Genomic DNA, 12,800 nt, shown 5'->3' with positions numbered 1-12,800 from the left:
ATGTTAGTGACTTCTGTGGAGTTTGTTTAAACAGTAATGAGTTCTTGTGATGATTATGATATTATTTATGGGGAGTTGTTTGGGGTGTTCTCTTGTACTTTATTGACGGTCCCCGCCTGCCTCGGCAGCTTCACATCAAAGAAAACTCTGGCTGGAACTCTTCTTCTGCATCACCACAGACAAAAATGAACAGTTCCTGCTGCTCAATAGAACTACATCCAGCGTTTTACTCTGCAATGTTGGTGGTTAAAGTCCGTAGGAAGAACAGACTGGTGGTATTGTGACGAGCACAAAACAAAAAACAGATCATGTCTGTGACACAGACACTTTGTGGCATTTCAACTTTTAATTGCAGCTCATAGTTGTCATGAACAGATGAGATTAGTTAGTTTGTAGTTTTTTACTTTTGTAGTTCACTGATTCTTGAGTCGGGACAAAACATGTCCCACATAAAAAAAACTATTTTTTATGGATAAAAATCAGTCATTTCAAATAGATTAACTTGCTCACTATACCAGATCTAAGGGAATTGTAAACACCGTTACGTTTTAGCCTAGATAATTACTTTTTTTTTTAATATATATTAGCTCTAATGTATGACTAGTGATTAGGCGCCCAATGTTTTTACTCTAGTCCTCAGCATTAGGTCACAATAGTCACCAGCATTGAAAAACATGAAGTCTTTATAAGTGTAAAAACCCTTATATTAAATTAAAGATGTGGGTTAGAAATGTAGAAACAATAAATATCATGGAAAACTAAACATTTTTTGAACAGTAAGTTAAAAAAAAATCTGTTTTTTTCAAGTTATTTTGTCCCGACTCTCAAGAATCAGTGAGTTCTTAAAAATATTAGAACAAAGACCCCCATGTTTTTTTTTTAAATATAAAGCAGTGCACTTTCACACGTGACTGTAGTTTCCTCCGTACCAACACAAACAGCCTTACCAGCAAGGCAGAAAAGCTTGTCAAAATCTTGACTTGATTTAGCTGCACCAACTACAATAGTCTGACACAAAATGTGTTTCTTTTTAGTTTTGGAAATTCTGTGAAAAGTTATGGAAAAGTCCGAAAACCGTTGCTAAAAAAAGTGTGAGAACCCTGAAGTAATGACTTTCTGTTTAGCATGACTTTCTAAAGTTATAAAACAGATGTTGTGTGTTTCCCAAGCCTGGCAGCCATGTTCTAAAGTAGATGACCGGCGATTATTGATGACGTCATCGAGCGATAGTAACGTCCAAATTTGAAGAGACTATTTTTCCATATCTCACCACTTGGGGGGATACATGTAGGGAGAGTGAGAAGCAGTGGGGGGAGGGAAGCAATTCGGACACGGCTTTACATTTAAATGTAGACGTCTGTGCTTCAGACCACACCTCATGTGAAGAAATACGCTTCTCCTCCGTGTCACAGTGGGATGTGGATCACAGTACCAGAGGGATGGGCAGCCTTGAGCCACTCATCTTTATAAAAACACTTTCAGACACCACTACAGCTCCAAATGCCCCTAAACAGGGAGGAGCCAGAGGGGTAGGAAAGCAATTTGGATTTAACTCACGTTTAACCGAATAAAAGAGCTCTAGCGTGCCATGACAGACACTCATTTCCATGTTATAATGCGGGTGAATACTTTTTTTTCCTGTCTTGGTCGTGGCAGTATTGCTCCCAAGGGGTGGCTATGGTGCAGAGGTTGACCCCTGATCCAAACATCACAGTTTCTCTACCCGTCTTGCCTGGCCATGTGTCAAAGTGTCCTTGGTTAAGACACATTGTCCTGGTGGTTAGAGGTTGGATCCATGTATGGCATACATCAATGTATGCATGTAAGTGTGCATGGAACTGGCTATAAAGACCTCTGAGACTTACAGGAAGGTAAAAAAAAAAAAAAGAGTTTTTCACCAAACGGTGTTTGGAACTACAGGATTATTCCAGGCAGTTTGTTCCACTTCAATGTCTGATGTGTGAAAACAAACCAAACCAGAGAGGGTGAGACTTGTTAGCATTACTTCCCATTCTGACTGAGTCTGTGGTTCCAATCCCAGCTTGACAGTAGAAGAAATAAACAAACATAACCAGTGAATGCTACACATCATGCTGTGAACCAAAATAAACGGGTTTGGACATTGTTAAGTATGGAAACAAAGTCCTGCAGTCTTTTTCTTTATTCAATACAGTGTAGAGCAGATCCTGAACCAGAACTGCTGGTTACCCTGATGGTGAAGGACAAGAGCTTACAGACAAATGAAAACTTGGCTCCAATAAAAACTTTAAAGACCAGTAGAAACACAAAAAGTGTTTGAATTTGTAAAGTAAATAGTGTTTTCTTAGGCGATGTATTAGTGCAATTTCTTATCCTTTCTTCTAATAAACATCTGGTACACAAAATAGAAATTTAATAAAGGAAGTTGGTGACATTATCCCCTTCTATTGTTTGATTACAATATGAACACACTATTTACAGTGGATTATCTACGTAACTATATGTACAGTAGGAAGACTGCAACAACTGCAGCAGAGGATTTCCTGCAGTTAGTGGTCTGTCCTGTTACAAAAGCAGAATCAGGTTCAGTGCAGAATAAAAGTCACACACACAGTCTGTGGCAAACTTTAGTATAAAAAACCTGCTCAGGATTCAAGCAGTAAGCAGTCTTCGTTCTTGCTGGCAGGCAGCATGAGCTGCTGCTCATAGTACAGACTCTTGGCATAGTTTACTTCTTGAGAGATCTTGATGGCCAGACTCTCACTCTTCACGTGGACCTGTGGAGAAAACAAGCAGACAATGTTTGATCAGCCAGAACAAGTTGATTTACTCCACGGTGATCTGCTGATGCTACACTGCGTCATCTGCAGAAGGTGTGCAGTGTCCAACCACCAACATGTGTAGATAGCAGCGTGCGATGCTAAATAAACTTAAATCAGTGTGTGGAACCGATGGTTCATGAGGGACACATGAAGTTTTTTTTACTGGCTGCACTCCAAATCTGGTAAAGACGCCACAGAAGCTTTGTTACAGTGATGGTTCAGTTGTAATGACCTGTGAATAAAAGGGGGACCAAGAGAAAAGAAAACTTTATAGTCCACAAAAAAAAACTTTGAAAAGATATTTGGATTATGTCGAGTTTAGTTTATTAAGAAATAGTTTTAGGAAAAACTACTAAGTCACTACAAAACATGCAACTGACTTTCAATGCTAAAAATATAGTACATCAATAGTAATTGTGTACCAAAAATGTAATGTCCCAATTATCCAGGTGGTGAGGTGATACGGCACTCAGCCAGGAAGAGTCTCCATATTGTCTCATGTCTTTGCCGGTTGTTCGTTTGATCCAAACAATGACGTTCTAGCTGTACGACGGTCTCCATCGCCCTCACCCAGTGTTAGGGTTTTAGGGGAGTGGTGGATTTCCAGCCTAGTCATTTATGTTGGTCTTTTTAGCGACCACCATTCCACGCTGTAAGGCTGTAAGCAAGTCAGATGTGAATTGCATAGTCTCTGGAGAGCATCCAAATTCTGCAAGGTTCCTTCAAATAGCAAATGCACCATCTTACTGCCCAGGCTTGAAGAGGGGGTTTTGGCAAATTGGAACATGTATAGAGTCTTTGGGAATGTGGTTGGCTTTCTTAATCTAATTTAATATGCGCAGGAAAGTCCTTAGGACAAAAGGTTTTTGAGTTAATTTATCTTGTGGAGGACGAGAACAAAAATGCACAAAGTGGTAGATTATCAATGTCAAGAGGTCACTTCATTGGGCATTATCCCTTATATATTCCAAGACTGTCCAAAGACAATATATCAGCATTTTTCGAAAGTCGTATTTAGAAAAAACTTTGAAAATTAATACCAGTTTAACATGAATACAATTGTAAAATACATCTTTATAAGGATCAGTACGTTAATCTACAAGTTGCTTTCCTTTTGGTAAAATTATGAAATGTATTTCATGGTCTGAATTTCACAAAAATATATTTTACTCTATAAAAAAAAGAAAAAACAAATGTGTCTTAATCAATAAGGTTCTAAAAGTATGCTTAAGAAAATAAAGTTCTGCTTAAGGTAGCTGAACAGGAACATTTTATAACAGTTCAGGTGCTTGAACGAGTGCTACAAAAATAGAGAAAAAAGCTTGCCAGTTCTTTCCAGAAATGTTTGAAGTGTGATGAAGCACTGTGCCGGGGTGAAAAAGAGAACTTGAATGTGGCTAAGACACTTTATTTCCTTGACAGTCTGCACTGCATTTGATCACTACACTGGGGGTTATTCCAGAAAGCAGGTTATGCTAGCTCCCACGGTAAGTTTGAAGCTAAGGAAGTTGATAACCTCAGTTTTCGGATCCAGAAATGGAGGTATGTTTCAGGGTATGTCAAGTTGCCATGGCAACTCATGCTCTGAACATAACCTGGTCTGGAGCAGGTTTAGTTGAAGCTTAGTTTGTTTTCAGAGAGGTGGAGCAGCATGGCGTGTTCATTTGAAGATGATTTAGTGGATGAAGAAGCTCAGATAATACTTTTTCCACCATGAGAGGGTGATAAGACCACATATGGATGTTGGAAAGAAACTTTTTTACTTTGATCTAACTTAAATTATTTTTTTAGTCAAGTCTGCTTAAAAATAACACAGTTTTCAGACAGTTATTTTACTTTCATTTAAATTAATTCAATTAAGTAGGTGTAAGTTTGGTGCTGCTGTTAGATCGGCAGTGCAAGGAATTGTGGGATACCATTCCCTTTGCCTGTCTGGACGGATTTGGGTTTAAGTGTGGGTTTTTGACCAAATGTGTTTAGTTGTTTTACTGTGTTATGTCTAGTTATTTTACCCTGTTATGTTTAATTCTTTCTGCACCATGAGTGAGAGGGAGGGAGAGGATGATGAGTTTATATAGCACTTCTAATGCTGCTTAGTGATACAAGACCTGAAGGTAAAGTCTGTGTCATGAAAACTGAAGTCATGGTTCATGTTGCAAATCCAAAGTGAATCGTTCCTTTTATTGTTATAAAAATTAAAATATCTGCAGTCTAAGATGGAAAAACATTTAATTGAATTGGAGTTATATGACATTTAGTTAGATAAATATGTAAATTTGAGTTGTTTAAACAATTATTGAGTTGGATAGACGTAAGAAATGAGGTTGAATAAATTTAACTCAATTACTTTTTATAATTGAATTAATTCATTTAAGTTGGATATTTATATATATACGCGCCACAATGAAAATAACATCAGAAACTCATGCATTTACTTTATCCGTTCTTTTTCTCCAAGCAGAAACTCTTTTTTTGGCTGATGATGCAGCCGTGTTACTTTTTGATGGGCGTATAATCTTCATACGCCATCAATAAAATCTCAGACTCCTTCTGAACTCAGCCAGAGTTCAGGATTAAAGTCAGGGAAGTTTAAACATGCTTCCTGGAATGACCCCCCCTGGTCCATCGGGTCGCTGAATTTGAATCTTTTACTGGGAAGTACGGACAAAATTTTGCTCAGTCAGCTACAGTCAAAAGCCCTTTGACATTTGGACAGAAGCTCCAGGCTGTGTGCGCATCTTCACAGCCTCACATGTTCTTACATGAGCCCACCACAGAGAACCCAAATCCATGTTTTTATACGGTACTGGTAGTTCCACATGCAGCGGTACCGGTACCCACCTGGCACAGAGTTTTAGTACTGTACCCTGGTTAAAACTAAGTTGTATATGTGTCATTTAGCTGTGTAAAAACAACAACCGCGAGGAAAATCTACCACCAGACGGTTCTCGTGAGATCTTCCTGTTGCAGAGCTGCTATAGGTTTGGTGGGCTGTGCTGCCAAACAGCAGTTGGGGGTTTGAGTGAAACAAACAATAGTAAGACGTTGAACTACGTGTTTGTTTATAAATAACTGATTAAATATAGTTTTAGGCAGCAGTTGAAATACAATACAAGTAATGGCCAAACACAGTCTTTTTTTCCCCTAGTAGAAACACAAAAAGCTGTCTGACTGTAAAATGCAGTGCAAGAAAAATGTTTTTAATCACACCTTCTCAAAACACAAGAGAATCCTTTCATTTTCATGAGTCTCACCATGGGCTTTTGGTGGGAGGGGCCGGGAATGGCCACTCCACTTGTTGTGTTTTCTGCCTTTTTGGTAAGCTGTAGATAAACCTTTCCGTGATCCTTGGACACTAGACAGTGGTAGAGGTCGTCGTATTTAACCTCTAGGAAGATTCTCTCACGGTCCACGTAGTCCCCCGGCTTCAGGAAGTAGACCACCTTAGAGGAGATGAGGACGCTATAGCTGTCGATGGGCTCTATAGCGATAAAGCTGGGTGGGAAGAAGGCAGACAAGCTTAATGGAGGCTTTATTTTAGGGTAGCAACTAGAGCATGAAGACTCACAACTCTGAGTGGATGTTGTCAGTTAGACGGAAGAGTTGTTCCTGACCCTCCGCCTGTACGGCTGAATAGCGCAGCAGCAGATCCTGAGGCCCCTTACAACAACGAGGCTTCCTGACCCGCTGCACCCCCAGCCTGAAAAAGACAAGCCCACCTTCAAAACCAAGACTTCACTGCTCATCCACCTATGATGACTCACAAACCAATATTCCCATCTTAAGCCTTAAAACTTACACCTAATACATATTTCTGATTACAGCAAGGGTGGATGGATTCATTACAAGATGGACGGATGGATGGATGAACAACAGAGAGAACAGCCTTTCTATTCCATTGTTTTTTCTTTGAAGTGTCAAGTACCACACTGGCCTACCTGTGGCTGCTGAGACTGGCCATGTCTCGTACTGTTTGAGCAGTCTCTGAGGCGAAGTCCAGAGCTCCAGCAACTGGTTTAGTCACCGTTCCTACCAGACCTTTCCCCAATCCGGAAAAGAAGCCGCTGACTCCACCTTCCATCTTCACCCCCTCTACTGTGGAGGTGATGATGCTCGTCATGCCTCCAATAATACCTGTGGAAGAAAGGTCATGCAAAGGTTTGTACATCTGGACTGTAACTGATAGGTTGAAATACAGCAGATTTAGACTACGGTCACATATGCCATAATGCCAGTGCGGTGACCTACATGCCAGTTTTTAGCAAAATGGGTAGGGGGGCCGCATGGCAACATTTGTAATCGGAAGGCAGCAGTTGTATTTTTACGTGCCGCGTGGCAGCCATCTAGGTTTTAGGAAAAAGTTCAGAATAAACGGCGACCGGACAATTTTTTCACATTGGTCAGTGGCTGCCCGGGCACATTTGGAGGTCCTACGGTGGCGGTCCAGTAACAGGCGGGTGGCAGGAAGGCAGCTGCAGGATAATTGACTGATGGGAAGGTCTCCAAGGTCCCGAGAACCGTCAGATGATCGCTCGATTTCAGATTGCCATCCTCCTGCCCAGTGCTACCGTCCCGCTGCCACCATCTGATTGTTAGAAATCGTACAGTGGCAGAGCCGTCACCCGACGATGGGGAGACGCCATTGAAAAAGTCATCATGGTGTTGATAGCACCACAGCGACTCCGAACCTGTCCTGATGAATTGCAGTTGATGCCGAGATTAATGCAAAGACAGAACATTGTGTTTGATGCACTACTCATAGAAAAAGAGCAACACGCACAAGAAGGGCGGATAAGAATCCGAGTTGCGAATGACCTGTGGTGCAGAATGGCTCGCTTTTTACATACCCCCCCAGCTACCGCGTGACTGGCGGCCGGTGGCACTTGACTTGAGCTGTGATGTGGAGACATTTACACATTGATTGGAGCAGTCCAATCAGAGTTGCTGCTAGCCAGCCATCCAGCTGCCACTGCCCTGTGGCCACCGAGGTTTTGCCAGATTTTTCAAAGGCGTCATCCCCGCCTGACTGACTGCTACCTGACTGCATTCATGACCACTATAAAAAAAATAATAAAACAGGCGTCGGCAGTTAATCTTGACAATTCTGCTGATGCCTCCCAATTGCGTGGTGACAGTTGTATGTGTGACTATAGCATTAGGGCTAGCATAACTGTTTTCACTGATAGTTTTGAAAAAACACAGTGGTAGGACATCATTTATTAAATTAAATTTTAGATTTATGAAACTACAGTAATTTACAGATTATAAGATGCCATTTTTGTCACACGCTTTGAAACCTGTGGTTTATTCAATGATGCGGCTAATTTATGCATTTTTTTAATGCATTTTTTCTAACGGCCACTAGGGGCGCTCGAGCAGAAAGTGTAAGAGTGAGACGTGGGGGGATACGGTAAATGTGTGAGGAAGAATTCCTGCTTTGTGAATGAATAGCACGAACAGACCCTCATCATGGAAAATGAAAGAAGAAATGCAGAAATGCACATGATGCAGCTTTCAAGTTGAAAGCAATCATTAAAAGCAGTGTGAAAAAATCCACCATCACCAACAGGTTTGGAAAAGCCGGTCTGCTGCGTGACGGAAAGGAAAGCACAACTTCAGGATGGAATTTACCTCTGACTGACACTGACAGCTACAATGAAGGAGAGACAAAGAGAGAGTGTGGCCAAGAATGTCTGACGCTATTCCAATCCACACTGAGGAGGAAGACTTCCATGGTTTCAGTGCACAGGAGGAATATGAAGAAAGCTCTCAGTGACTTTTACGTTCATGTTTTTTAAAACAGCCCTGTTAGCGCTGAGTTACGGTGTGTCACTGTTGTGAAAGAAAACGGCTTATGTATGTACAAAATAGTTTATCCTAAAAATGTAAAGGGTGCTGCTTATAATCAGGTGCGCTATAAAGTCAGGAAATTACGGTATGCCGCATGCTTTCATGAAATCTTCCACCTAACAGCAGTTAGATGTGTGTGAATGCACATATGTTGTTCTCATCCAGCATCCCTGGCTTATTTATCCATTGGAAGTCCATGTTCAGACAATCAAATTTCCAGAACATTCACTAATTATTAACCTCTTTTATTTGGTAACATTAACAAATCTGCACAAGTGTTGAGATTTGCATTGGTATATCTCCACCTAGTTTTGCAACTTTTGACTTTAAAAGCGAAGCTCTTGGTCTCCAGCTGTACCAACTGAGAAAACACAGACTTCAATTTAAAGTTGTTTCTGTTGGTCTCAACAGAAAGCCTTAGACCTTTCAGTGATTGTGTTGGACTTGAATCCAATAGAGAATCTGTTTTCAGCAAAAGCTCTGGAGAAGATCTGCATGGACAAATTCCTGTATTTTTTTTATTCTGACACTAACAGTTGAAGTTCATCTATGATGAACATTAAAGAACAAACTCATCCATTTCAGTGGGACATCATGCAGAAAAAAAATCCTTTTTTTTTTTACCCCAGTTTACATGATGTAGCACAAAGGAAAGAATTTAGAAAAGATAAGACCTCCCACTATAAGCCTCTACATTCTGAGTGTCCTTCACTGAAAACCTTCATCAGGATAGCAGAATCCGAACAGAAACGTCTCCACGCCTTACCGTGAGCCAGCCCGTGGATCCCTGCCACTAGGTGCTCTCCACTGGTGGCCCCGTGGTATCTAATGCATTCCCGTTCACTTTGGTGACGGTTGTCCATCGTCTTCCCCAGGCCATCTGATAAGGTCCCTGCAAACTGACACACAAAAACCAGCACATTTTCATACTGCACAATACTGAGTGGGATGGTTCTGACATTCATGTTACTCAGCTATAAATGGTAAACGGTGTATACTTATATATGTGTGTGAATCTATCGTGTTTGTGAATTAATCATATGTGTGTGAACTGGAGCTGTGACGGTGTGGGACTTTTGATCACCGCGGTGATGAAGCAGCAAGAGTCACGGTGTCGCAGCTACTTTTTTTAAGTGACTTTCCTTTTTTTAAACGAGGAAAACCAGTCACACCTTGGCATGTTAACTCTTTTCTCTAGTTCAAACTGAAAATTTCAACATGAACATAACGTTGGTCATTTTTGTGTAAAATTGACTAAGCATTTTGCTATTGGATAATTGTTTAAGTCTTAGAGTCGCTCTTGGTCAAACATGAAAAAAAGTTAACTTTATTTTAAAATAAATTACAGCTTAGTAAAACATTTCAAAAATGCTGTGTATAAAATGTCATTTCAATAAACTGTGAAAGAAAAACATCCGCCTTAAAATTTGTAAGTCCTTCTACAGGTTTCGATTAAAAACAATTTGCTGAATCTAACAATTTTTAAGAAACTGGTTGCAAATTCAGGCTTTTTTCCCAGCAACAGTCATAGAAAACTAAGCCCACAAGATCCTGGAGGAACCCATAGTAAACAGAGTAGTAGATGCAAACCTTGGCAGCAGAGTTGGAGACGCCATGGGTGACGTTGCGAATGAGACCGCCTACATTTCCGTACTTGATGAGCTCGGACACACCTTCAGTGACATCGTTAAGAAGCCCCATGGGGTTTCCCAAGAAGTCCACTGAGCCAAGGATCTGAGCTGCTTGGCTCATTAGCTCCTGTGGACCAAAGCAGAGCACAGAAACGGTCTGACTCAATCAACTTTTAGTTATCTGGACTCTGAAAGCACATGCAGAGACTTGACACTTGAATTAAGACTCAATGCCAAGGACCTGAGACATGACTTGAGACTTGAGGTTTAGGACTCATCAACAATGTTCATTTGGTTGGTTTTATTTTTACGGGACATTTCTTTCAGCTCTAAAATTATAAAGCTCTCTTTACATCGTCTTTGTGATGGAAACATCAACAAATAGTTTAAAGGGCCTATAACATGCAAAATCAATTTTTGAGATCTCACTATAAACAACCCCAAAGTGGTATTTTGATCCATTCACGCATTTATGGGCATTCCTCTCTGAGCGCCAGCCCCTCCCAACCCACATCAAGCGGGTTCTCACATTGTGATGTAGACCAGTGAGAACAACCCCTACCAGGAAGAGTCTGCACTGCCAGCCCTGCCCCCAGACTTAACGTACTTACCCACTTTCTCCATGGAGCTAGTGGTGATGGGCTAAACACTTTCTCTTTACATGTACTAGATGAACATCCACTGTTGCAAAAGTTTAAAAGTTGTTTTTTGTGGGGAAATGCAGACATGCTGCTGTGGCAGGCTAGGATGAGGTCATAAAATTATGGAGTGATATTTCTGCCACCATGTCGCACACAAAACTTTCTAAGTTGAACACAAAACTTTCTACGTTTTTTGCTCAAAAAATTTTTTTTTTGCTCAAAATTTTTTTCTTCTTGCTTTCAAAAAAGTTTTTTGCGTTTGCAAAACACATTTTTTTTACGTGCGTTGTGTCAAATCCCGCTTTTGTCCTATCTTTGATTTTGCTGACTACTTTGAGCGCGATTTAGCGTGATATGTACGGTGGCCCAGAAGGGTCACAACACAACACATTAACTTTATACACAACACACTAACTTTACACACAACACACTAACTTTACACACAACAGATTAACTTTACACACAACACATTAACTTTACACACAACACATTAACTTAACACACAACACATTAACTCGCAACACAACACAATAACTCACAACACAATAACTCACAACACAACACATTAACTCACAACACAACATAATAACTCACAACACAACACATTAACTCACAACACAACACATTAACTCATGGCCCAGAAGGGTCACAACACAACACATTAACTTTACACACAACACATTAACTTTACACACAACACATTAACTTTACACACAACACATTAACTTAACACACAACACATTAACTCACAACACAACACAATAACTCACAACACAACACATTAACTCACAACACAACACATTAACTCATGGCCCAGAAGGGTCACAACACAACACATTAACTTACCTCACAACACATTAACTCACAACGGAAGTAAAGCAGCAATTGAAGTGCTTTTATTCTGAAATTTCTACTGGGCTGAGCAGCTAACTACCTAACAGAAAGTAATGTCACAGTGAGCTGTGGAGGGAGCTGCACGCCCGCTCCTCTCCTCTCCTTTTTTCCGCTCCGTCCTCTCACACAGGCACGTGCAGTCCCCAACACACACCCACACACAGGACGGAGCGGAAAAAGGGAGAGGAGCGCGCGTGCAGCGACAGAGGAGGGTGTCAGAGCGGAGGGAGGAGTGTGTGTTCATATTGTGTGTGTTTAGAGGAAGGAGAACCGTAGTAAAGACAAAGTTTCTGGCAACACTGCTGCTAGCTTCTCTTGTAGCAATAACATGCTCCCTCCACAGCTCACTGTGACATTACTTTCTGTTAGGTAGTTAGCTGCTCAGCCCAGTAGAAATTTCAGAATAAAAGCACTTCAATTGCTGCTTTACTTCCGTTGTGAGTTAATGTGTTGTGAGGTAAGTTAATGTGTTGTGTTGTGACCCTTCTGGGCCATGAGTTAATGTGTTGTGTTGTGAGTTAATGTGTTGTGTTGTGAGTTAATGTGTTGTGTTGTGAGTTAATGTGTTGTGTTGTGAGTTAATGTGTTGTGTTGTGAGTTATTGTGTTGTGTTGTGAGTTAATGTGTTGTGTTGTGAGTTAATGTGTTGTGTTGTGAGTTATTGTGTTGTGTTGTGAGTTAATGTGTTGTGTTGTGAGCTATTGTGTTGTGTTGTGAGTTAATGTGTTGTGTGTTAAGTTAATGTGTTGTGTGTTAAGTTAATGTGTTGTGTGTTAAGTTAATGTGTTGTGTGTAAAGTTAGTGTGTTGTGTGTAAAGTTAATGTGTTGTGTGTAAAGTTAGTGTGTTGTGTGTAAAGTTAATGTGTTGTGTGTAAAGTTAGTGTGTTGTGTATAAAGTTAATGTGTTATGTTGTGACACTTCTGGGCCACCGTAGATATGACTGCCACTGGCATCGCCAAAAAGAAATTTGCATGCATTGTG

The 12,800-nt window shown here is 40.6% G+C and overlaps 1 protein-coding gene across 5 annotated transcripts in view; it reads right to left on the bottom strand.

The window, feature by feature from the left end:
• Positions 1-2,143: 2,143 nt before the first annotated feature.
• vps13d (vacuolar protein sorting 13 homolog D) overlaps positions 2,144-12,800 on the bottom strand; it is a 72,045-nt gene continuing 61,388 nt past the window's right edge. For all 5 annotated transcript variants that reach the window (XM_023957042.2, XM_078950077.1, XM_011473001.4 and 2 more), the window contains 6 exons: positions 10,242-10,409; positions 9,418-9,550; positions 6,740-6,935; positions 6,370-6,501; positions 6,056-6,296; positions 2,144-2,756 (listed from right to left, as the gene is read on the bottom strand). In XM_023957042.2, the coding sequence (XP_023812810.1) occupies positions 2,625-2,756; positions 6,056-6,296; positions 6,370-6,501; positions 6,740-6,935; positions 9,418-9,550; positions 10,242-10,409 (1,002 nt within the window). In that variant the 3' untranslated portion in view covers positions 2,144-2,624. The remainder of the gene's footprint in view (positions 2,757-6,055; positions 6,297-6,369; positions 6,502-6,739; positions 6,936-9,417; positions 9,551-10,241; positions 10,410-12,800) is intronic.

The sequence above is a fragment of the Oryzias latipes genome, chromosome 7, assembly GCF_053564925.1.
Source record: "Oryzias latipes strain Hd-rR chromosome 7, Olatipes_Hd-rR_3.1".
Lineage (NCBI taxonomy): Eukaryota > Metazoa > Chordata > Actinopteri > Beloniformes > Adrianichthyidae > Oryzias > Oryzias latipes.
This window is presented reverse-complemented; position numbering and strand designations above follow the sequence as displayed.